General features: G+C 34.8%; 1 protein-coding gene across 7 annotated transcripts in view; it reads right to left on the minus strand.

The window, feature by feature from the left end:
* Positions 1 to 25,423, minus strand: part of cora (coracle) — a 71,591-nt gene that overhangs the window by 20,796 nt on the left and 25,372 nt on the right. For 6 of the 7 annotated variants that reach the window (XM_068368840.1, XM_068368836.1, XM_068368841.1 and 3 more), the window contains 4 exons: positions 24,112 to 24,290; positions 12,398 to 12,573; positions 4,544 to 4,639; positions 680 to 796 (listed from right to left, as the gene is read on the minus strand). In XM_068368840.1, coding sequence (XP_068224941.1) covers positions 680 to 796; positions 4,544 to 4,639; positions 12,398 to 12,573; positions 24,112 to 24,290 — 568 coding nt within the window. The remainder of the gene's footprint in view (positions 1 to 679; positions 797 to 4,543; positions 4,640 to 12,397; positions 12,574 to 24,111; positions 24,291 to 25,423) is intronic. The other variant, XM_068368837.1, reaches the window with a different exon arrangement.

Raw genomic sequence — 25,423 nt, forward strand, 5'->3', positions numbered from 1 at the left:
TAATAGCAGAATTATAGTTGGAAACGGATATGAAAAACCGAGCGTCAACATTTTTCAAAACATAACTTCATAAAAATATCAAGTTTAAATTATCCTATTATATATCAATGAGTATATGACACTACCAACAACATTGCACCAAAATTAACCATTTCAACGACCGACAGCAATGCAGATCTCCAACATAAACTGCATTAAAATAAAATCTAAATATCCCTAATATACATACATGAAAGTATTCTCATACTTATAGAATATTTCTTTCCCATACAGAATAATCACATAAAAAAAAATAAGCCAAAATCAAGAAAACTACAAAACGTAACATCCCAGTACAGTGGACAGACAGGCTTTTATTTCAAGGTTGCATATTCCTGTTTGAGGCCACATTGCTTTATGATAAAAAACCTGAGGCAATTTATTTCTCAAGTAAAGTGAGTTTTTTTTTTTCTGAATGTAATTTCCTTTTGATTTTATTCCTTGCTTACTAGAAGATGATGTCGAAGCATCTGAGAGAACTGGTCCTTCTGAGAAGAGTCCAGTTCGTCGCAGACTTATCAAAGCAACGTGCCCCCAAAACGCAGGACCTCGCCACGGATAACAAAGGCCACCTAGCATCCGAGTGTGCTAGTGCTCGCTAAACAAGGCAAAATATAGGAAGCGAAAGAAAAACGCTTACTTTGACCGCGGCCGCTGCTGCTGCCTCCTCCTCGGCCAGGGCAATCTTCTCTGCTCTCTTCTTGGTTGCCTTCATAAGATCGGCCATTGGTAAAACGGCAACGCCACCTACTGGCTTCTGAAAAATGCAATTTCCCAAAACATTGTCAGTAGAGTTCATTTTTCTTTTTACCAGAACACTGCTATTCATCTGCTCGTTTTGAGTCGTACATATTGTATTTCAAATGGAAAAGGTGCACATATATAAAAAGGTAAATATCCAAAAATATTTAGAAATTGGTCTGTTCTTCTGTTGGCGACACCGTATAGAAAATGGGAAAATTTCATCGGGTTATTTTCTAGTGTAATTCTGCAATGATTTAAATTTATATATGATTCTCCTTTCAGAATCTATATTGCTATTTGCTTCCTTTCCCAATTCTCAAATTATCATTTTCATATCAAAGTTACTGAATTATTCAAAGGTTTGGGATAATGTAATTATTCCTAAACTATGCTAAATATTACCAAATTCAAATGAAACTGTATAATGTAATTTCCTTTGTACTACTAATAAATAATTTTAGATTTAAATTTCATTACTTCACAGAATGGAAATATACTACAAGATTAATCTTGAACAATTCATAGAGAGATATTATAACATCAACACATGTGTTCAAACTCTTGCCTTAACTTCAAGCTCCTTAAAAAACAAGAATGAACACTGGCATAAGGCCCCTTACTCTAATCAAATGCCATTTTCACAGAGTAACAGTCATTTTCCTTTATAATGAATATAAAAAACATCATGTGCGACAAATGCACGTGAGCAGACATACTAACAGACGGACTGTAAGTGGAAGTTCAGGTGCCCTTTCAAAAAAGAAGTACTTTTAATCTCAGAGCTACTTTTAAAATATAGAAAGCCATCACAACATTTCTCAGCCATACATTAAAGCCTTTAAAAACCCTGTCACACGTTTAAGCAGCTCCACAACAAGAGAAAGATGTCAAAAACTAAATCAAAATGAATGTCATAGATAAAGAAATTGGGAAAATTAATTCCCATAAAACTGAAGATTTTTTTTTGTATTGCTAACTTACAAAATAAACTACAATACAGCAAAATAAAATACAACTTGTGTTATTCTATGTAGAAACTAAGCGGACACTCAAAATACTACAAAATACTACAAAATATCAAAAATATTCTGTGCTTGATACTGTTGCTAAACAATATTAACTACTGTACACAGTTGATAATTGAAGGAAATAGGCGACAATAAGTGAATACATTTAGGGAGAAAGATAAAAGAAAACGAAGACCATTATCATATATCTTTGAGAATTTCTAAACTCTTAAATGGCAACAGAAACATAAAAAAAATATGGTTGCAATTATTTATGGTTCATTAACCTCTGACCAAGTGACTTCCAACGTCTTTGACGGGCATTACCTCTAGCGTCGTCAACATGCACGTAATGTAATTGGCAGTTTAATAATTCATTTCTATACTGTATTAATTCAATGATATTGAAGGAAGATATACTGTATTGACTATTTGTGTATACGTATAGTACATAATGCATATTCATAAAATAAAAACAAATTAAATATTTGAGAATTCAATGTTACCAACATTGAATGATAATTAAAATACATATTTAAGATAAACAAATTTACTTTTATTTCAAACAGAAGGCCATATAAATGTTTCACCTAATTTTGTCCTGCCTACTTTACCAACCGTTGCATGTTTACAAAATAAAATTCTGAATTCACTTGAAATGAAATGGAAATTTTTAATCATGAAAATTACTAACTTTCCCATCTAAGACGAATGTAAATAATAATAACAGGGTTAATCAGCATTAGCACAGTACTGTGAGGGGTAGGGTGGGGAGAGGTTAATAATGAAGCTACTAAAAATTGGGAAGCAGAAACTGAAAAATGTATGATGTACGACACACACACACACACACACAAAAAAAAAAAAAAAAAAAAAAAAAAAAAAAAAAAAAAAAAAAATCTGCTCAAAAAGGACCAATTTCACACCGCTGACATTCTCAGATAAGAGTTTACGAGATTTCTACACAAAAGATCTCGGGATCCAGAGCCCGGTGTACAGTGGGAGAAAGCGGATCTGACAAATGACGAGAAGCAGACCAGAAACCGGGAGACTGTATAGGAATAACGATGGAATGAACATCGGTCTCAACTTATGACTAACACACCTGGAGACAGAAGACTCGGCATAGAACACGGACCTTGTATAAATAGCGACTTGTCACGGAAACTAGGAGTAAAACTGAATTAGTTTAAGCAAAAATAAAGAAAAAAAAATTGGGCATTACTGAGCTAACTTTTACTTGGACATGCTTCAAGATTAATATAACAGGTAGGTTACCATACTACAAATTAAACATAAGCAATTTGGAAGGTTAATATACCTTAAACTTCAACTATAGTGATTTTTTAAAAATTAGGGATTTAAAATTTTAAATTTAGTTTCATACAATTAATATCTTGATAGGTTAAGTTAACCAGGTTTATTCAGCAGGTGTAAAGTACTTCAGTACTCATTCAGCTTATATCACGTTTGAAACAAGTTTGAAACACTTAAAAACGTAAAGACAATCAGCTCAATAATGCAACCTAAATACAGAGTTAAACTAAGCCATCACCTACAATAAAACTCAATTCAAAGCTAAAGTACAAGGGAACAAAAAAAATCAACAAACAATTAAGAGAGATCTACTCTGAAGCAACTACAAGCATCCACAACGGTACCAACTCGTGCAGGTGAGGATAGCGTGCTGTGTAAGGGGACGTGGTACAGGTCTGACAGGCAATTGGTTGGATACGTCTCGGACCTCGATCGATCCAACCACTCGTCCATCTCGGATCTCAGGGATTGCAGCGGGCCCTCAGGCAAGTCCACATCCTGAACATGCAGTCTTTCAGCTCTTAAATACTTATAGGAGTCTCCCCAATACTGTGTCCCTTACCCAAATCATGATGGTCAACAACTTCTAGGACCAAAATCACAAACAAGTTTACTTTAAAATATGATTTCTATATGTCAAATACTGTATGATATACATCTTCATCAGCTACTAGAAGGCCTTTCTTAATATGGCTTTTGAGTTCTGTTGGGATCTTTCACTATCCTATGCAGGAAGATGGCAAATATTTTTAGTGGTTTTCAAGTTCCTTACTCAAATTATAAATTTCCAAAATAAATTTTTTGTACAGAGTCAATTATAAAGAAAAAAATTTCAGTTATTTATTCAATTACAAATTTTTATTCAGACTATCACAAATAGACTTTCTGGTACCAAATTGAGCAATTCCATATCTCCTCCTGTTTACATAAAAGTGTTTCTCCAAGTCCCACATGTGGAACATTTTAGCGAACAAATTTTACTGGAATCTCACATAAATAACACTACTTCTGCAAAGTTTTAAGAACCTAAAACTGTGAAATTTCCGATGAAGTTTCATCGTAAGTCTTCCACACAAATAACTTTTCAATTCTGTTAACTACAGTTTCTTGCATCATTTCTATTTTTCCTGTATTACAATTCGGTCCATCTCTCCTACAAGGGATCAGTGTTAACCCTCATTCACTCCACCCAAAAGCCACATAGAAAACGTACCTCTACAGCGTCATTTACGTCCAACATTCGTAATCTCTGCTTGTAAAAACTGATAATTCTACTGAGGTGACGTAACAAAATAGCTTCCCACCCGGTGACATTCCACACCCCCACAGAAATGGAAGATAAAAAATAATAAGGACAGTCAGAACAGAGGCGAACCAGTCAAGTATGAGACGAGCAAGGCGACACAGAACCGAGGATACTACGGCACCCTCCATACCTTAGACTTGTCCCCAGCTGGCGGTTCAAAGTTTCCTTCGTCAGAACTGACAGAGCTTAGAGAGGACGCCCCGCTGCTCCTGCTAACTCTCCGCTTCTATCGGCACACCACAAACCATGGATAGAGAAGTGGTCGAGGAAGAGAGGGACGGAGAGGGGAATGAGACGAGGGGTCGACGGAGTGTGTTAAAAGGGAGGAATATAGTAAGGGGGGTAAGGGGTAGTAGAGGGAGGGGGGGAGACGGGAAACATGCCAGGTTAGTGTGCAAGAGAGAGGTAGCAGGCTCATCCCCAATTATTAGTTAGTAATCTATTCAAATTATCCACAACTCTTTCTGACATGTACATATAAATCTTACTTGATGTGAATAGACAGATGATATGGATGTGTGTGTGCACATAATATATACTGTATTGTAAAAAAGATTATTACTTTACCATAATGCTTCCCTGTCTCCCAATACAACAGAGAATTATTGAAGACATTGTGAAAATATATTTATTGAAATTACATGAATGATTACTTTTCAGTTATAGATGTAAGGCATGGAAATATAATTCAGATTATTTAAAAAACAGTAAATTCAACAAATTCAATACAATTAGTATCAAGATATATATCATTCTGTCTACCCTAGTATGTTCTGTTTTAGCTTCTGTTTTATTTTTTTGGTTAATGAATTAATAAATATAAATGTAAGGATAAAATATCAACTCCAAATTATTTAGTTAATGCAGAGAACCTCAAGTTAAGTACAAATAAATCAAAGTCCAGTGCAATGAAAATATATTACAAAGTTGAAGTTTTTGAAAATCTTTGTGTACAAACCAATAATTTATATAACTGCTCCATTCATGAGTTTTATCAAACCCTAGACATTGCAATCCTGAAAAAAACATTCAGATCATCAGTTTACGGCTCATTGGCAGAAGGTATACGTGACTTTGAACTTCCTGTTGTCGAAGAGTTGTACGGTTATGACATATTAGTGGGGTTGAAAGATGTGACACCATTTATAAAATATGTTATTTTCCTTAGTAAAATAAATTTTTGAATATACTTACCCGGTGATCATGAAGCGGCAGCAGAGCTGCAGCTACATGATCACCGGGTAAGATTAATATTGAAAAATTTGGTTAAGTATTGCAAAAAATTACTACCATCAGCTGAATACATATATAAACTAGAAGGGCACTTAATACAGCGCGCAGACCTCCGCTGCGGCACCTTATTTCTCGACCTTTTGCTCGACCGTGATCTTGACCTTCCAAAATTCAATAATTTCCAGATTTTACATAACAATTAATCCCTGCATGTCTCATTACTCTACAATTAAAATTGTGGCCAGGAAGCTGTTCGCAAACAAAACACAAAGTCTTTGAAACTTAGTTGGCAGAGGTTTAAGGCAAGGAAGCTGTTCACAAACACACACAAGGTGGGGGTAAAACTAAGTCTTTCCAACTTTGTTGACAAAGGTAAAAATGACATTAATACTTGCAAAAAGAAACAGAGGGTAGTACTATAGCTGATAGCACTTGTTACCTCATTAGATTATGGTACTGAATTTTCATTAATGTGTAGCTGATAAAATAGTAACGAGCAGAAATATTTTCAGGCATAACCACACTGCTCAAAATCGGAAAAGTACAAGGTACCAAATTAATAAACAAAATTGTCCCAAATTGTAGCAAAAAAATACTGGGAAATTGAAGCTATAATCATATACGACCTTGTAAAAAGAGACTTCACGACAGCTACGTTGACATACGAGAAATAGGGCTCTAATCTTCACAAAACCAGAAGTCTGAGGCCCCACACAATCACTGTCTCCAGCCATCTATTGAGTGATCTTCCGCTACTTGCTATTTTTGGAATGGAGTGTCTAGAATTTGCAGGACTCATGAATGAAGCCATCACATAAATCATGGGTTTTTACCAGAAAAAACTTTACCCACAAAAACATTGGTGGCTTATAAAATATATTCCAACAAACAAATCCTTGATTTAATGTAAGCCCCATAAAATTCAAATAATTTGCTAATATTCATACAATGTTAGTATCTGTAGTTATATGTATAATTCTATAAAAATTAATGACATTGATTATATAAATCAAAATTTACCTAGAAAACAAAGTGTTAACAGAAATGTCTCATAGAGGAAATAACCACATAAATACCTTAACACTTTACCTACAACTGATAGTCCAGGAGATATACCAATTTCAGTTTATTTACCAAACCAGACTTGATCTAACTTACCTGACCGTGAAGTGCACTTCCAATCTCTCGCAATTAGATCTTAATAAAGGAAAACAAAAGATCGCATTCCAAAACGATTGGTTTGTCCTCATTTGAGAAATAAATATGTACAGTTTACTGATCAAATAAATTATGACAGCATATCAGAAAGATGCATCTTATAAGCCACCATCATCAAAGACGTTAAAATTGAAGGCAAGGCGACTTCAAAAACTAACTTATACCCTCTTGAGGTTCCAACTGCACATAGCAACAATATCTAAACAACCGATAAAAGTATATACAGGTAATGACTTGTCACATAAGTCAGGACATTTCTCCAGACAAGCTATTCTCATTTTCAGCAGATTTCCAGCCGACGGCACGCTTGCTCCTTCGTCCGAATTACATGGGCATGTTTTGACAAGCTGCATTCTGGCTGTTAGCATTAGAATATAGACTTTGTGTAAGAGTAATAAAACTGGAATTTACTTGTAAAACAATACGAGTTCACACAGTTTTTACCTGGTTATTCAAGTCAATGCCTTGGGAAGCATATTTCAAGTCTTTCATCTTAGATCATTATGAACATGAATACTTTTCTGTACATACATTTTTGTCTTCATTATTAAAGTTAATGGCTGGGAAAGCAATAATTTTAAGTCTTCCACCTTAAATAAAAATAATTTCTTTTTATCTTAACTGTTTCTCCTGGTAATAGGAGTGAAAGAAGCACTATCTCCTCTCTAGGAACATATGCTCTTCTCTTCAAACCTCAAACTCATTTAGTTGTTAACAAATCCCACCTCTAAGATTTTCCGGGTCTTCCTACAAAATTTTGAACAGCTACTTTAATATTCCCCAATTTTATGAATCTTATAAAATCTTATGCCCAATACCTCCTGATTTTTTTAAACTTTTACAAAAATAAGAAAAGTTTTCTTGACATATTTAATCAAACAAGATATCACACAAACTCTTATGCATTATGGCAATACTTAGGTGATATGTTAAGAAAATGCCCCATAAATATAAGATTAATTCTCTTCCAAAGGAATTTTTTGAAGACCCTGATTTTCTAAATGTTTTTGTATAACCGCACACTTTTGTGGAGGCTGATTTCATTGAATTCAAATGAAACAATGCAATAAACACTTCATTGTTCTTCCTTGTAATTGCAATAACAAACCACAATAAGATAACACTGCACCCCCAGATTAATGTTATTGATATAAATGCAAGGGAAGTCATAAGTCAATATCAGATCAGATATGTATGAACTCGTAACGATACATAAAAAAGAACAATAAAAGTCTATATTCAAATGTTAAGAGCTTAAAAGGATTTCATGTTGCAAATATTGTCCTAAAATGTTTGGCCAAAAAAAAACTAACAAATGATTTCTCATGCGTTCACTTACACCTATAAGGCCATCGTGTTGTTTACTTGATCGACATGAGTAAACTACATTAATCCTCCAACACCAATGGTGAGGAAAAACATAATAAACATTGGGTCTCACCATTAAAAGCAAGATAAATTTCCCTCAGCCTGGACAATATATATATATACATTCCTAGCACTACGGCATCTAGCCACCACTATTTCAAATATCAGCCACTTTGATATTTACAAAATAAACCAAAGGGGAGTGGCTTTCTACATACGTTGGGCAATAGCCGCTAGCGCTAGGATTGCAAGTTTTCCCACTGGACACTGGGCTTACTGTCAATTAGGTAGTTACGAACTACGCACGTTAATACCAAGGCAAACTTACGTACTACCTTTCAAGTTCTCCTGCTGAAAAGAGACGAGACAGCCTACCTGTACTTACGAACTACGTTAGCAATTGGGCCAATAACCTTTATAATCCTAGATCCGACTTACTACGGTTACGAGCTCGTCCACTAGAGTATGGAAATTAAACTGAACAATAACACCGTCTAAGTTGAATTGTCGTTGCTAAACACCAAAAATCATGCCAAATCAGGCCTTTAGTTGTCTCTCAGCTATCAGGTATCTTAAAAATTGTAATATCAAATATTTCTATTAAAGGAAAATAATTTTTATGCAAAACCATCACTCGTAAACAACCAGTATTCATAGCCTTCAAATATGCACACTGCAGTCTTTTATCTAAGGATGATAGCCTTCTGTAAATGCACTATCGTGAAACTGGGAGACCCGTTAATCACCTTCCACTAAACTTGTACAAATCTGATGTCGTGTGGATACAATGCTGTGTGGTAAGTGGGCCAATTGTATAGGATAGGGAAGTTGATACTGAAAATATCAATTACATAGAAAATCCTACTGGCTCCATCATAAAACTATCAATAGGATAACCTAAGCTCTATTATGAGCAAGAAATCTTGACCTCTTGCAGACAATGACAGCCAAGGAAACCAACTCTGATTAATTGAGGTGATGGAAATAATCCCAGATGTCCAAAATATCTTAGAAAATTGCTACATATCGTGCAGCCAACCAATCATGAGAATAGTTAGATGGTTTAAAATTATTGGAACCTAGATGTATATCTTCTGTAGGATCTAGAACCTTTACATATGCAGGCCCGAGATTATACAACAAGCTCTCACTAGACATTCGAAAGACTGGAAGATATTAAGGCTTTCAAGAGGAAACTGAAAACCTTGTTCTCCAAGTGCAGGTTTGACAATAAACGAGCAATATGCAGTATAAAATGTTGAATGCCTCTGAATGAACATGATAAAATGACAGTGGAGGTCCTGTAGAGAGTACGGTTCCCCTGCTGCATGGGACCAGAAAAACAGCCCGTAAAGTAAAGTAAGCAAACCATAGCTGCCATCCTGAAGAATATCAATACAAAGTTTGTGAAAGAAGCATTTTAAATCCTCACATCTTTCTGCATTGCTTAAGTAAGCTTTGTTTATACTGCTGGAAGCCAGACGTTCTCCTTAAAAAAAAGGACAGTAGCCTCCTGTCTAGTACAGTGGTGTGTATTCGCCCAGCATTTGCATGGCAGCAGGTCGACCCCAACCTTGGACCACGAGTTTAAACTGTTTACTGGGGAGGACACTGCTGTGGTTAGGCACCACAGCGAGGGGATGGGCATCCAGCTGACATTCTGGTGAGCATCTATTCTGATGAACTGGAAATTATGAAACCAGCCACCTTTATCTTTAGTCAGTGGCGACTGAACACATACAACAAAATATCTCTAAGCCAAGACTGTTATTGTAGATAGTACTGGTTATGGTGGCCTGGTGGTAGCGTACTTGCCTGGTAATTGCCAGACTGGGGTTCAAGTCCCACTCAAACTCGTTAGTTCCTTTGGTCGCTGCAACCTAACCATCCTTGTGAGCTAAGGATGGGGAGTTTGGGAGAGTCTAAAGGTCTATCTGCTGAGCCATAGGCAGCCATTACATGCCTTTCCTGGTCCTAGCTTGGTTGGAGAGGGGGGTTGGGTGCTGATCATATGTAATATGGTCAGTCTCTAGGGCATTGTCCTGCTTGATAGGGCAATGTCACTGTCCTTTGCCTCTGCCATTCATGAGCAACCTTTAATTATGGAGGCACCCAAGATACAGGTCTCGTCTTGATCACCTGAAGTCACGGGATAGTAAAACAAGTGGATGGGGTGTTGCTAGCTGGTATACTGCTAGCAACACCTATCTTGCCTGACGAGAAACTTGTTCAATTTCTATCTTGATCGATTAGCATTTGTTTTTTGAATACTTAAGGCTCCTACCAGCACCAGAAAAAAAACAGTACTACTGTAACTCTATCCATACTCTATGCTGGAATTACCAACACTGATAATAAAAGTACAAAATTATTTTAAAATAATTCCATAAAAGTAATCCAAACGAGAAACAACCGCCAGGACATGGCTCGGTAAAGAAAATTACCTGAAGTACTTGCCAGGAAAAATAATTCAGATCGATCAACAGCATCAGTGAATGGAAAAATGACCAAGAGATAAAATGGAACCAGGAAAAAATAAGAGGAAGGAAAGAACAACAACTCCTGTTTTAAAACAGCCACATAAAAAATTGATGAGTAGGTTAAGCCCACACATGAAAAAATTATGTCTTTAAACTAAGGCATTTACCAAAGGCTAATATTCTCATATTTGTACATCAGGACAATCGAAGACCACAAATACGGCGTGTACGAGTGACAAGTTTGTAGTGAAAAAGTAAAGTTATATTTTAACTTTGATAAGTAAATTTTCATGTTATCACTTAATACTTATAAATGAACTAAAAATATCAATCTAAAAATTTTGGGAAGGCATATAACCTGCAAGACACCTGATAATTTTGTTCTGTTTTTATAACACAACCAATCTCAACAACATCTAACATCAATCCAGTTCTGAAATCTAAACTCCTAAAAAAAATACATTGTTAAAAATCACAAGCTGTTAAAATTACGAACAGATAAAAATACATATAAACCATTTAACCAAATAAATAAAAGGCAAGAGTTACACATCAAAAAAACATCTCAAAAACTTTACCGGACCACTAGAAAATTTATAAAGTTCCTGCCTAATAAAAAAAATTCACCTAAAAATCTAATAAATGCTAACTTAACTGGAGGATTGACTTGAGGTAATCAACTATCATAGCTTCATTCACTGAGAAAATTAAGACAATTTGACTTGGTGGAACTAATAACAGTTTGCTTGCTTGACATTACCCCACTATGCAGTAGATAAAATTTAATTTTAAAGGTTCAATTAATCAAAGCAGACGCCATTTTTTCATGCCAATGCAACCTATTATTACTACAAGCAGATGTGTGGAGACTCATAACTCTTATTGTTAAGATTCATAGAATCTAAATAGGAGGTTGTGATTATTTAGCAAGGGTTATGGCTATTATTAATAGCTAGAATATAATAATGGGGGATAAACATCTGCTTGCACAAGCAAAGGCCAAATGATGGCATAGGGCCAACTTAAGTAGATTCATCTATGCAGATCCAGACAAGACATTTCAAAGAACCAATTAATCAGCAAGTTATAAGATGACGAGAGGATTTTTCTAGTCTGGTGACTGCGTAATATAGGGGTCTATAGGACTGAGAGATTTTGTTAGCAGGTGCCAGGAGACTTAACTGTTTCGCAAAACAAAATACTGTATGAATTTATCAAATAATTATAAACACTGTCTGCTTCACAGTACTGTATACAGTATCGATAAATAGCTGAAGTTTAATATTCTAAGATCTTCAACAAATTAGGTCAGCTTATGTTTTTTAAAAAAATATCCACACCATATGTAGTCAAATTGTCTTTGCTAATTCATAAACTACATAATCGTTAACAGCAACTAGAAAATAACTCTTCACCTGGCTAACTTTTAAATAAATAATACTACACATTTTACGTGTTACAACAGAACTGATTAATTCACTAAAATTAGTCCATACCTTTCAGCATGTTTTGTATAACTGTGGCATTACACAGTCACACATAAAGCCCTTCAAAAACTATTAAAAATAGAAGTCTAGCCGTGTTAAACCACCGAAAAAATGCGATACTACGTCTCCCATTCCTCGCCTGTCCTCTCCAGCGACTCAATCCCCACTTCCAAGTCCGAGAGAGAGTAAAAAACCTACCTTCTCCTTCTTCTCGGGAGTGCGTTCCTCCGCGGTGGGCGTTTCCTGGCCGCTCTGAGGCCGATTCATAGAATCTTTCCCCGGAGCGTCCTCCAAGCCCGGAATGTGAGGCGGCGGGTGAGACATGGTATGTCTCTTGGACATCTCTGGGGTCTCTCCAGTTCGCGTTCCAAGAGCTGCGGGACGAACAGACGGCAGAGCGTTGAAGAGACATGTCTAGGTAACGTATAAACGGCTGATCTTATTTCACAAATGTTTTTATGAGGGTCATATTTAAGACAAACATGAATCTTGTGATACTCTTTTACAACTCATCAATTATATTATTATTTATGGGATAATAACATGGAAAAATTGTGTTGCAATTACCCCTTCTCAATGGAAAATCAAAAGAATAAAACAAGTTAGCAACAGCTGAAACCCTTTTGGTTCAGAATTTCTTGTTTTCTCTTACATTAAAATCATCCAATAAGAATGTTAAGCAAATAAAAAAATTACCAGTATATAAAAATATAAGAAAACTTATATTAAAAAATACAAAAAGATGCTGATGAGAAATTTGGCTTCAAAAATATATCAAAAATATATCACAAATCACTAGAAAAGCCATTCAAAATATGTACAATACAGCTTCAAAACTCAAAAAACCTTACGATAAAATTTTGGCAGCCATTGCTAGCGAGTTAATAAAAACAGAATCAGTAAAAACCGAAATGCAGTATCTGGAATACTGATGAGAATTCTTTCTATAGTAATGGTTTTAGATTGCATATATATATATATATATATATATATATATATATATATATATATATATATATATATATATATATATATATATATATATATATATACTGTATATATATACTGTATATATATATATATATATATATATATATATATATATATATATATATATATATATATATATATATATATATATATATACTGTATATATATATATATATATATATATATATATATATATATATATATATATATATATATATATATATATATATATAGCAGCCTCTACTCGACACCTATATGTATTTCCTTCTCTAAAAGACAGAAGGGGAATGCAATGGATTTGAGACCCTATAATTTAAAGGACTTTTTATGTATTTATAAATTAAATTAACACTAATGAGAAATATTATTTTTGTAATCAATAAAATATATGGTATTTCAATTAATTCAAACTTTTATAAATTTTCATAGGCACTTTATAATGTTAATACAGTACAAGTATACTATGAGAACTGTTACTTTTGTAGTCAATAAAATATCTGGTATTTCAATTAATTAAAACTATTTAAAATTTTAATAGGCATTTTACAATGTTTAATACAAATATACTGGGTGAGTTTAATAAAATGTTTTGCCAGAGTCTTATGACACAAAAATTAATTGAACAAATACTGAAAAATTTCATTGAACATCAAAATGAATAATGCCTACATTACTCTAATCGGTCTACGGAGATATCCGTTGAAGTATGTCATAAACGACTACTTCGAACATCAAATTGAATAATTCCTACATTACTCTCAACGTTCTACTGAGATATCTGTCAAGTCTTTTACGAAGGACTGCCGTACTCGGAACATGCATAGAAGTCAGTCACGCTACCATTCATAGTCCGTTCAATTGATATACTGTACATGCAGCATATGAAACTTTCTACAAACAATACTTCTTAAACTTAACCCTTTTACCCCCAAAGGACGTACTGGTACGTTTCACAAAAGCCATCCCTTTACCCCCATGGACGTACCGGTACGTCTTTGCAAAAAAAATGCTATAAAATATTTTTTTTTTTCATATTTTTGATAATTTTTTGAGCAAATTCAGGCATTTTCCAAGAGAATGAGACCAACCTGACCTCTCTATGACAAAAATCAAGGCTTTTAGAGCAATTTAACAAAAATATACTGCAAAATATGCTAAGAAAAAAATAACTCCCTGGGGGTTAAGGGTTGGAAATTTCCATATAGCCTCGGGGTAAAAGGGTTAAGTTTCAATTTCTCTCTACTAATCAACATTGTTTTCTGATCTTTTACCCATTTCTGCACTTAGCAGCGTAGAACCCCAACTTATTTTTGATAAAATACAATACTTTTAGTTCCTTCCAATCAGATAGGTTCAATTTCTGAGTGTGTTTTGCAATCTTTCAACTTATCGATATATTACGGCACTTTAAATTTCTAAGATGATTTAAGCAAGCTACTGGTAGATGAATTCTCAAAGTAAAACTTAATATTTTCTACCTTGGGAGACCACACAGCTTTCATTCATCTTCAAACTACAAGTTTATATGTTGATGTTATTGTGTTCTTTAAGTGATTTGAACATTTCCAACTCACTCAAGAGATAGTCCTTACAATATGGAATAAAATTATATATATACTGTACTATATAATCTTAGTTAAGGTAAAATAACAGAGATATGAATATCAATACCATACTGCATCTGTGTTTTCTCTTGGCTATAATAAAATCTTCACATGAACTTCAAATACAATGACATCAATTAGAATACTTTGTAGCAATTCAATTATTCTTCGTTTTTTATAAATTAAACACCTATAAAAGTTAGTTTTCCTCAATTTAATTCAACAGCATTCAATTCTTGCGGATAACATCCACTAACGACAGCGAATTACCTGTTTACTAACCTGCCCATCACCCACATACTATATCAATGAAATTAAACTGAAAACTTAAAGGTTCAAAACTTGTACAATTAACTCCATTGCTTCAAGTGTCCACATCTTCAGTAAAAATCGAAAGGATATCAATTTCAAGTACCAAGTGCTTCTGTCCCCTTCTGTCATTAAGAAAAAACACACGTGCGTGTTGATGTAGAGGTCTGATACGTTGAGTACTATCTAGAGCTATTCAGGCTCGACAGATCAAACCATTCTAGAGGCTCCGTCAAACGACACCAAACAAATATCATGACGACAAGATAACTATACACATAATGTTAAGTTTCATTCGTTGAGTAACTTCAAATGGGAGGTTGAGAAGTAACTAAAGAACACGGAAATTATCAGATATGATTCAGAATCAAATATGCCATTGCTATGACTATGTACGGCAAACTAACAATACTAGGTTTTAACCCTTTTACCCCCGGGCTCTGGAAATTTCCAACCCTTAACCCCCAAGGGGTTATTTTTTCCCCAGCACATTTTGCAGTATATATTTTCTAAATTGCTCTAACAGCCTTAATTTTTGTCATAGAGAGGTCAGGTTGGTCTCATTCTCTTGGAAAATGCCTGAATTTTCTCAAATAATTATTAAAAATATGAAAAAAAAATTTTTATAGCATTTTTTTGCAAGGACGTACCGGTACGTCCATGGGGGTAAAGGGATGAGTTTTGTGAAACGTACCAGTACGTCCTTTGGGGGTAAAAGGGTTAATAAAAAAAATTCATACAAACTTGTGTATGAATACATTCTCGATTTCTGGTCTTGTCTGACAGATAAAAGAATATAATTTTACAATACATGTGCCAAATAGCCCCATAGATGCCTATCAATCAGGTTATTCACTATTTGTGGAGTCTAGAAATGAAACCGCAAAACTTAGTGGGGAAGAGAACGTAAACTTCACACATACACAGTTTTGTTCTATTAAAAAAAAATCAATTTAAATCATAATTTCATCATATGACTGAGCCAATCACAAAATTAGTGTGATAGCAAAGTTGCAAAATATCTCCAATGTTTGTTACCCAAGCTGACGAAGTTGGGAGGAGATTAAGTTTTCGCCCGAACAACTTCGGTTCTAATTTATCAATAAAGGTGCAATTCATCAAATTTGACGAAGATACGATAGGCAAAGTTAACAAGTCCAAAAGGCCTTGAACATTTACTAAGGTAGAGCAAAAAAAAAAAAAAAAAGTATATTAATGAATATAGTGAAGACACTAATCACTGGTCGATGTCTCACAGGATGTAGATACAGGAGAGGGGGTTCCCAGCCCCCTCGTCCCATCCCTTTTAGTCGCCTCTTACGACACGCAGGGATAACATTGGCGCTATTCTAATTGTTTTTATGCCCCCGCGGCCACAGGCTGGGAGGAAAGTAGAGAGTAGAGGTCCCCCCCCTTTTTTTTTTTTTTCATTTGTTGATGTCAGCTACCCCCCAAAATTGGGGGAAGTGCCTTGGTATATGTATGTATGTACTAATCACTGGTAAACACTTGGATAGAATATCTATTACAATTATTGAAAAACACACACAAAATCTTGTGACAGGTTATTGATGGGTACCTGAAGATCTACACGGCACATGCATAACAACACTACCTTTATTCTTCTGTCTGTTAAGCAAAAGGACTGTACAGTCTCATAAGACTCGAGACCACTAATGGGGACGTTTATGATTGCGGGTGTTATCATGAAATAAATTACTGGTTTAATAAACTCAAGAGTCTCTTAGATTACGAGTTACACTTCTAGGTTGTTGTAAGGCCTAATGAATTATCCGTTCTTGAATGAAAGGTACAAAATGCATGCTTGAGAGTCTGAAAGCTTGTACAGGAACAAAACCCTTTTACCCACAAAAGACGTAATGGTACGTTCCACAAAACTCATCCGTTTACCCCCATGGACGTACCGGTACGTCCTTGCAAAAAACCGCTATTTAAATTATTTTTTGCATATTTTTGATAATTTTTTTTAGAAACTTCAGGCATTTTCCAAGAGAATGAGACCAACCTGACCTCTCTATGATGAAAATTAAGGCTGTTAGAGCAATTTAAAAAAAAATATAGTGCAAAATGTGCTTGAAAAAAAATTACCACTGGGGGTTAAGGGTTGGAAATTTCCAAATAGCCTGGGGGTAGAAGGGTTAAAAAGTTACCAAATTGAAGGGATGAGAACCACTTATAGGCTCGGCTTAAAAACTACAATAAGACTTTTAATGACTAATTCGATCAATGAGAAATTTAGTGAACCCTATGTGGAATCTGGAATCGTAACAATGGTACTGTTTAATTAAATCGATTCTACTGAATACTTCTCTATTGACTTCATTGAACAATTAATTGTGCCTCATACATTTGTAAACTATCTTAATTCCTAACAATACAATAAATAATTGGATAATGTGGGAGGGTGGGCTGTGGCACCCTAGCAGTACCAGCTGAACTCAGTTGAGTCCCTTGTTAGGCTGGGAGGAACGTAGAGAGTAGAGGTCCCCTTTTTGTTTTTGTTTCATTTGTTGATGTTGGCTACCCCTCAAAATTGGGGGAAGTGCCTTGGTATATGTATGTATGTACAATAAATATAAGTACTTTCTATTTCAAACTCTTTCATAAGTTACCTATGGAAATTAATCAAAGCAAAACATTGAGTATTTCATATAAAAATAATTAAATAGTATTCTCTAAACCTTAACCATTATAAATTAACTATTGTTTTAAAATCTAACAGAGCAATACCGTTTTAATCTGATAAAGACAGCGCCCAGTTACTTCTCAACATACAGGTGGGAGGGAGGGGGGAAGCTTTCAAATACAACTAAGACTTAAAACGTTTTATATGGGATACAAACGGCTTATAATTCAGGGAGAAACAAATGGTAGTAACAAACACAAAATTCTGGTGCACCCTCTAGACCACTGAGACCACTTAAAACACAAACCCATGACATGATCAGCCATGCCATAATACATCTTGTTCAATACCTTGGGTTCCTTTCTATATTTCTTTATATGCAATCCTTAATTTTATGCATACTTTCCTTTACTCTGAGAAATAAAATCAGTTATAAATTAAATTAAAGAGATGAAAAAAATGGTAAGTAAAATTCTCCTGTTCTTCGAACCAATTAAGAACTTTCATCCTCAAAGAATTATAACAAATAAAAGCTTTCACATCCTTCAGGCTAAAGAGCACAATTAGCACATTCTTCAAAACAGTTAATGATTATAAAACAAACGTAAAAAAAGGGGAATAAAGCCATATTTGAACAAAAGCGAGCAGAAGGTATATAATACAGTACTGTACTTTGAAACTCTTTTTTGAAACCACAAGCCCTGGAGAGTGCATGGAATCACCGATCTCGTCATGTTGGCTCGAATAAAAAGGGGCTACAGGAAGGAGAAGAGACGGGAACAGCAAAACGCAAAGAGCGGAGCGGAGAGGCTCTAGGAAGGAGTAACAACGATAACGAAGACTGTTAAGAGAGGGAAACGCCCATGCGCTTGCAGTACGACATTGCTGCCTTTTACCATCGAAGCCGCAGGAATCAATATAGGGAAAGTCTTGCACAAGTTCAGAAGCATGATTATTGATGTCCAATCTAGTACCACATGCATGACTACCTGTTTGGGGGGCAGCAGGGCCCTGCGACAGGTTGCAAGTATTCTTTTGGGCTGCAAGACGACACACGCAAGAATTACACAGGGCTCAGAACAGACCTCGGTTTCAATAGCATTGTACACTTATTTGCAATAACAATTAATCCTACTCAAAAAAATTTTGCTATATCATTCCAATATATCAATGTCAAAAAAATAAATAAAAATTCACAAGATAAACACCCCTCAAAAACTAACCAAAATATGTGCAGTAATCCAAAGAAAAATACACAGGAATTAGGTAAACTATATCTCAGGTCTTTACACCATCTCTCTAACACATATTTCAGCAACAAAATACATTTCAAGGATACTGCAATTACAATACTACAATTATCTAAGGCAGCCTTTCAGCATGCATCAAAAGTATTTCCTGGGAAAACTAACATGTAGAGGTCCCCTCGTATCCCTTGAGACATTTTGAAGATAAGAGAAATAAAGAATGAAAAAATGGCTAATCATACTTTCAATGGATATTCTCTTTAAGGGGATAGTTGCGGGAATAACACGGAGAAACCGATACACTCGGCTTTCCCAAAGAGGAATCTGTAATAAACGTGCATTGCCTTTTCTATACGTACTATTTTTCATGCTCTGAGAGAGAGAGAGAGAGAGAGAGAGAGAGAGAGAGAGAGAGAGAGAGAGAGAGAGAGAGAGAGAGAGAGAGAGAGAAATGAAAAAAGGAGTAGAGAGAGAGAGAAATGAAAAAAGGAGTAGAGAGAGAGAAAATGAAAAAAGGAGTAGAGAGAGAGAAAATGAAAAAAGGAGTAGAGAGAGAGAGAGAGAGAGAGAGAGAGAGGAGAGAGAGAGAGAGAGAGAGAGAGAGAGAGAGAGAGAGAGAGAAAAAAAAAAGGAGTAGAGAGAGAGAGAGAAAAAAAAAAGGAGTAGAGAGAGAGAGAGAAAAAAAAGGAGTAGAGAGAGAGAGAGAGAAAATGAAAAAAGGAGTAGAGAGAGAGAAAATGAAAAAAAGGAGTAGAGAGAGAGAAAATGAAAAAAGGAGTAGAGAGAGAGAAAATGAAAAAAGGAGTAGAGAGAGAGAAAATGAAAAAAGGAGTAGAGAGAGAGAAAATGAAAAAAGGAGTAGAGAGAAAATGAAAAAAGGAATAGAGAGAGAGAGAGAGAGAGAGAGAGAGAGGAGGGAGGAGAGAGAGAGAGAGAGAGAGAGAGAGAGAGAGAGTGAGAGAGAGAAAAGGAAGTAGAGAGAGAGAGAGAGAAAATGAAAAAAGGAGTAGAGAGAGAAAATGAAAAAAGGAGTAGAGAGAGAGAGAGAGAGAGAGAGAGAGAGAGAGAGAGAGAGAGAGAGAGAGAGAGAGAGAGAGAGAGAAGAGAGAGAGAGAAAATAAACTAAGGACATAATCACCCTTTTAAATTTAAATACTTATCGACATTTTGTTACCAGAATTACAAAATACAGAAGTCATGTCATGAAAAATTTTGGTTATCTGAATAAACTCTCAATTTATAAATGAAAGGGTATTAATATAATGTACCCACTTCGATAACATTATTACATTACCAAAATTCTGGGTAACCGTACTAATGGCCACTGAAAATCCATGTATAGATGGAAATATATTCCCAACATACTTATATATACTGTATATGCAGATGCAAGTATGACCATAAGCATTATATTCACGTACCTTTATTTCTTCTAATAAATTAGTGTAAATATAGCTGCCAATTTAAAAACAAACATTCTATTTGGCTTGAATATCCTTTACGGAAAGGAGAAATCTCAAAAGCTATAAGAATATGAAAAGTTAAAAGAAAAAGAATAGATTAATACCATAACAATAAAAGTCATCAATCATGAGCCAAGAGAGCAGACAAAATCAAAGCTATCACAATATCGAAACATCTAATCCTATGAATTCACAGTAACGGAAAATAGAGTACGGAACGAAGCGACTACGATCATTGTCACCAACATCGCAAGGCATGCAAGTTGTGTCACTGACCCTCCATAATATTGTAGGCTACATGAGCGGCAGTGCAGCATTAAAAAAAAAATAAAAACAAAAATCAAACGATTTTGAGTTGCGTAAAGACTAGAACCTAAGGGAAAAATGGAATTAAAATACACAGATAGGACAATTTTTAAAACATGTCAATGATTTATACCATATTGCTGGAGCAGACAAAGCAGAAAAAATCTCTACAAAAGTTCTGCCGAGCTCTACCCAGATTCGCCGGGAATCTCGGGTAGTGCAGAAACCTACGAGAAAATGATTAGCAGAGAGGTAAATCACACATGGAAAATTCAGATAAAAGTATTACAATATTTCTCTAGGAGCAGCATCCAACAATTGCAGAAAAACAACACAAATAAATGCAAAGCCACGAATAATTATAAACATTTTATGAACCGTTGTGTTCATCCAAGAATACTATAAGCATTATTCTACTTTTCAGACATTTTTCCAACCCTTAAGAAACAGAAAACAGGTTTGTCCATAAAAATAACAATTTCAAAGTCTGCACTGTTGAAAAAAAAACCTTCGATAACTGACAATGTTTTGTTAGTTAGAAATATTGAATACTGAAAAAGGAGCCTTGAAAATAAGAAGGAAGGAAGGAAGGAAAAAAGAGAGAGAGAGAGAGAGAGAGAGAGAGAGAGAGAGAGAGAGAGAGAGAGAGAGAGAGAGAGAGAGAGAGAGAGAGAGAGAGAGAGAGAGAGAGAGAGAGAGAGAGATCCCACATCTGTATTTGCAAAAAGTGAAAAAAGGAAAGAAAGCCTGGAAAAATAAACTGACACATTTTGAGTAATGGATAAATAAACTATAATCAATTATTAATAGCAATCTTGCCTTACACGAGAGACAACAGGCTATTTCTTATTGAACTTTCTAGACCATTGCACACACAAGAAATCTCACAATTGCAAGAGACAAATAACAACGCAGTTAGGAACACAAGAGCAATGAGTTATCAAACAACTTGAATCACAATATACAGTGTTTTTTAAACCACTTGCCCAAAAGCACTCCAATCTACTAGATACCACTAAACAGGTTTCAAGCAATGCTAGGTGAACTCAGCTTCTTTGGGGTTGGCAGTTTGCCTTGGCTATTGGAACACTGGTGCCTGGAGTTGTGCAATCTATACATGAGAACATGTCCCAATTGATTGGAGCTAAAGGATATAATTTCTTATATTTACAGTGTAGTAATTATTACTAACAATGATGAGTCTGGCTAGCAAAGGACATGAGTGTACAGTTGCCACCGTTGAGTTTTAAAATATTCGCATTCTAAATTATTTGCTGAATACTAAAATATTTGCAGTTCTAAAATATTTCCCGAGTTCAAAAGTATTTGCAGAATTCTAAAATATTTGCTAAAGTCTAAAAGTATTTGCTAAGTCCTAAAAATATTTGTCGAGTTCTAAAATATTTGCAAAGAACCAAGAGCCTAACATCAAAGATAAAATCATAATTGTAAGATACATCCCAGGAAATGAAGTGTAGAATAAATACACATGAATATCACATCATGAACTAACAGATTGCTACTAAGAATGATGAAAGCAAAGTGAAACTATTAAACCTGTAAGGCATCTGAAATGGGGACTAGTATTTCAAAAGACAACAATCATATTGTTTTGATAAGCCCTACCAGGTCCTTAAAATATCATGACATTAATGTACATATTTTGTTAGCTATGAAAATAAATCCTTGTATATATACATCTAATCTTAAGGTGCTTACTAAGTTTTACCTGGTCCTACTTCTAATTTTACCAATGCTTTTTTAACAGTATCTTGAACTTCATAATTAGTCAATTTAAAAACACTTTATAAAGATAATAGCAAAGTGAAACTATAGTGTAAATTTATCAGTATCAACCACAATATCAACACAATGACAGAAACAGCTATTTGAGGATATTTTAGGCAAACTCAAAATGTTATCCTATCAAAAGAAAGCTCTCAAAAGGTCCATGGCTAGACAGACCTTATCCCTATAAAGGGTTTGAATTAGTTGGGAGTTATTGAACACACCTTTAAGGGGTCAGATTCAAATTTTAAATGACCATTACACATGATGCCATTCAGAATATAATGATTTAAATTGGAGATGTCTTAGTAGCTCTCATCCTGAACAGACTATTGCTATGAACACTACTGAGCTAAACATTAAATGGCTCATAAAAACCACGCAATCCTCCAAACCAATATTGTTTGCATGGCTGTCGTGTCATATCACAGAGAAGAAATTATAAGATCACTACCAAAATAGACCAACTCCTAAAGTTCCTTATCATACCAACTTCAACCAAAGCTTCTACAACTGCATAAGACTCTGAAAGTGTTAGCTGAAGAGGCTGAATGAGACAAACTTCTTGTAAGCCAAAGATTAAAGAGGAGGCTAAATGCACAAGTTCAGTGCTACTACAGACATAAACTTTTATATAATACATTTAGGTAAACACTAAGTACCACAAACTGTCAATATCTTTGTGATGATCTTCCCAATTTACTGTATCACACCTATTACACTTTCTTCGTTACTTAGCCGAAGAGATTCAGGTTGGATACAACAAACTTCATCCCAAACTAGATTCTCAAAACAAGAATCGATTGATTCTCAAAACAAGAATCGATTACTACAAACACAAAAACAGAAAAATCTTCCACAAAAAACCAGCCTTTCATGGATGTGTGTTTCGAAATCACACCTCGATAGATCTAACCAACCAATCTATTTACAAAAGGACATATCACTGAAACCTACAAAAACATAACCTCAAATTAAATTAATTTCCATCAGGATCTACGGGTATAAAAATAAAATTATCTCTATACTAAAGCAAATATTTTTCAATGAGATACATGATTTGAACATTTATAAGGAACCAATTTATAATTATCATGGTTTAAAAACAACAAAACACTACCATATGCCTTGTAAAGGCTTTGTGAAACCCTGTATGAAGTAAGCAGTAAGAAGGTCCTCAACTTACATTCAGATACATACACATCCAACTGAAATCCCAAATCTCAGATATTGTATTAAAAATTCATAATGAAATACTGGAATAAAACAATATATTTAATGCAGTAAGACATTTGCAATATGGAACAGGACTATTTGTTGCCTTATGGAGAAGAAAATTGAAATCATGTGAGTATAATGAAGACTTCCTTAAGTTAGAATTTAGGAAAATTCAACTTTCAAACAATTTGTCTTATAAACAGCTTCTTGAAACCTATTAAGTTAGTAAGTTGAGGACTTCCTGTACCAGGTCCAATGATATAATAAATACTACTAGTGAAGTAAACGACTGAACACAGACTGCACATATACAGCTCGCGACCGAGCCGCTGACACTCACCATCCATGCTTCTGGAAGACAGCTTCCTGCGACTCAAGGTTCGTTCGAACTCCGGGTTGTTCCTGTCGCTCAGGTTGGCTGCCATCCGGGACTGGTACTGGGTGCGGCCGGAGTAGCGGAATTTGGAGCCGAGCCGAGGCCACAGCCCCGGTTTCTGTACTGGTTCTGGGGTCATTAATCTGTCGAGAGATAAATCATATGCATCAAAATATTTCAAGATGTGTTGGCTATGTATACCACAGAAATTACTATATAGCCAAGAAAGAATTTTAGAACAAGAGATTTAACTAAAATTTATCATGTTTTCATAAAATTCTAATAAAAATCATACTGTTGAGCGACATAATCTTATATCAAACTAAAATTATTGGCTATTTATATGACATTTTTGTATTAGCGCCCATCACCCGTCAAATCTTAATAAGAGTAACATTATCAAAAGCCAAGATGCAATGCTAATTAGAAGAGAAAATGCTATAAGCCTAAAAAGGTCCCAACAGGAATCAACCCAGTGTGGACGAGTAACAGAAGTAAACAATAAACCATAAAAAGATTATTCAACAAAACAATATAAAAAACACTAAAGTACCCAATTATGAAAAGAGAATTGTTAATCTGTTATATAAAATTATACGTCTGCAAAATGCTTAAACTTCTGAAACTCCAGTTTCAACATCTCATCAGGAAGACCATTCCACAATTTGGTCACAACCAGAATAAAACTTCTAAACTACAATACTGTGAGGCAAATAGGCCTTATGAAAGAAAAAGCCAGACTCTGAACTACCAGCGTAACTGTTTAGAGGGGTGGATTCTATAGTCTGGGAAGATCAGCATCGAAGGAATTAGGAAAAGTCTTATACGACATGCACAACATAAGGTAAAGTTAATGATTACAAATTGAATTGCCTAAAGTTTTTATACATTTGAAGATAAAAGTTAACTGCTGACGCCCAGATAAGAGAACAATATTCAAAACAGGGAAAATTAAGAGAATTGATACAATTCCTTCAGACTGATTGACATTCAAAAATTTTGAAATACTTTCTCAATATATAAAATTTTGGGCAATAGTTGAAAACGTAGACCAGATATGTTTCTCAAAAGTGAATTACCAATCAAGAATGACGATTAGCATTTTAAAAGTACTTCATTAGTTAAAGAAACACAGTCAATAAAAAAATCTGGGTGGAGAAGATACATTGTCCTTGACCTACTGCACTAACAATCGTAAATTGATATGCTGTATTGAGTTTTGTTTGAGTTTAACTTCATTGCCCTAAATCTGCACCATACTCTAATCATGGCTAAA

This window comes from Palaemon carinicauda, unplaced genomic scaffold, assembly GCF_036898095.1.
Source record: "Palaemon carinicauda isolate YSFRI2023 unplaced genomic scaffold, ASM3689809v2 scaffold293, whole genome shotgun sequence".
NCBI lineage: Eukaryota > Metazoa > Arthropoda > Malacostraca > Decapoda > Palaemonidae > Palaemon > Palaemon carinicauda.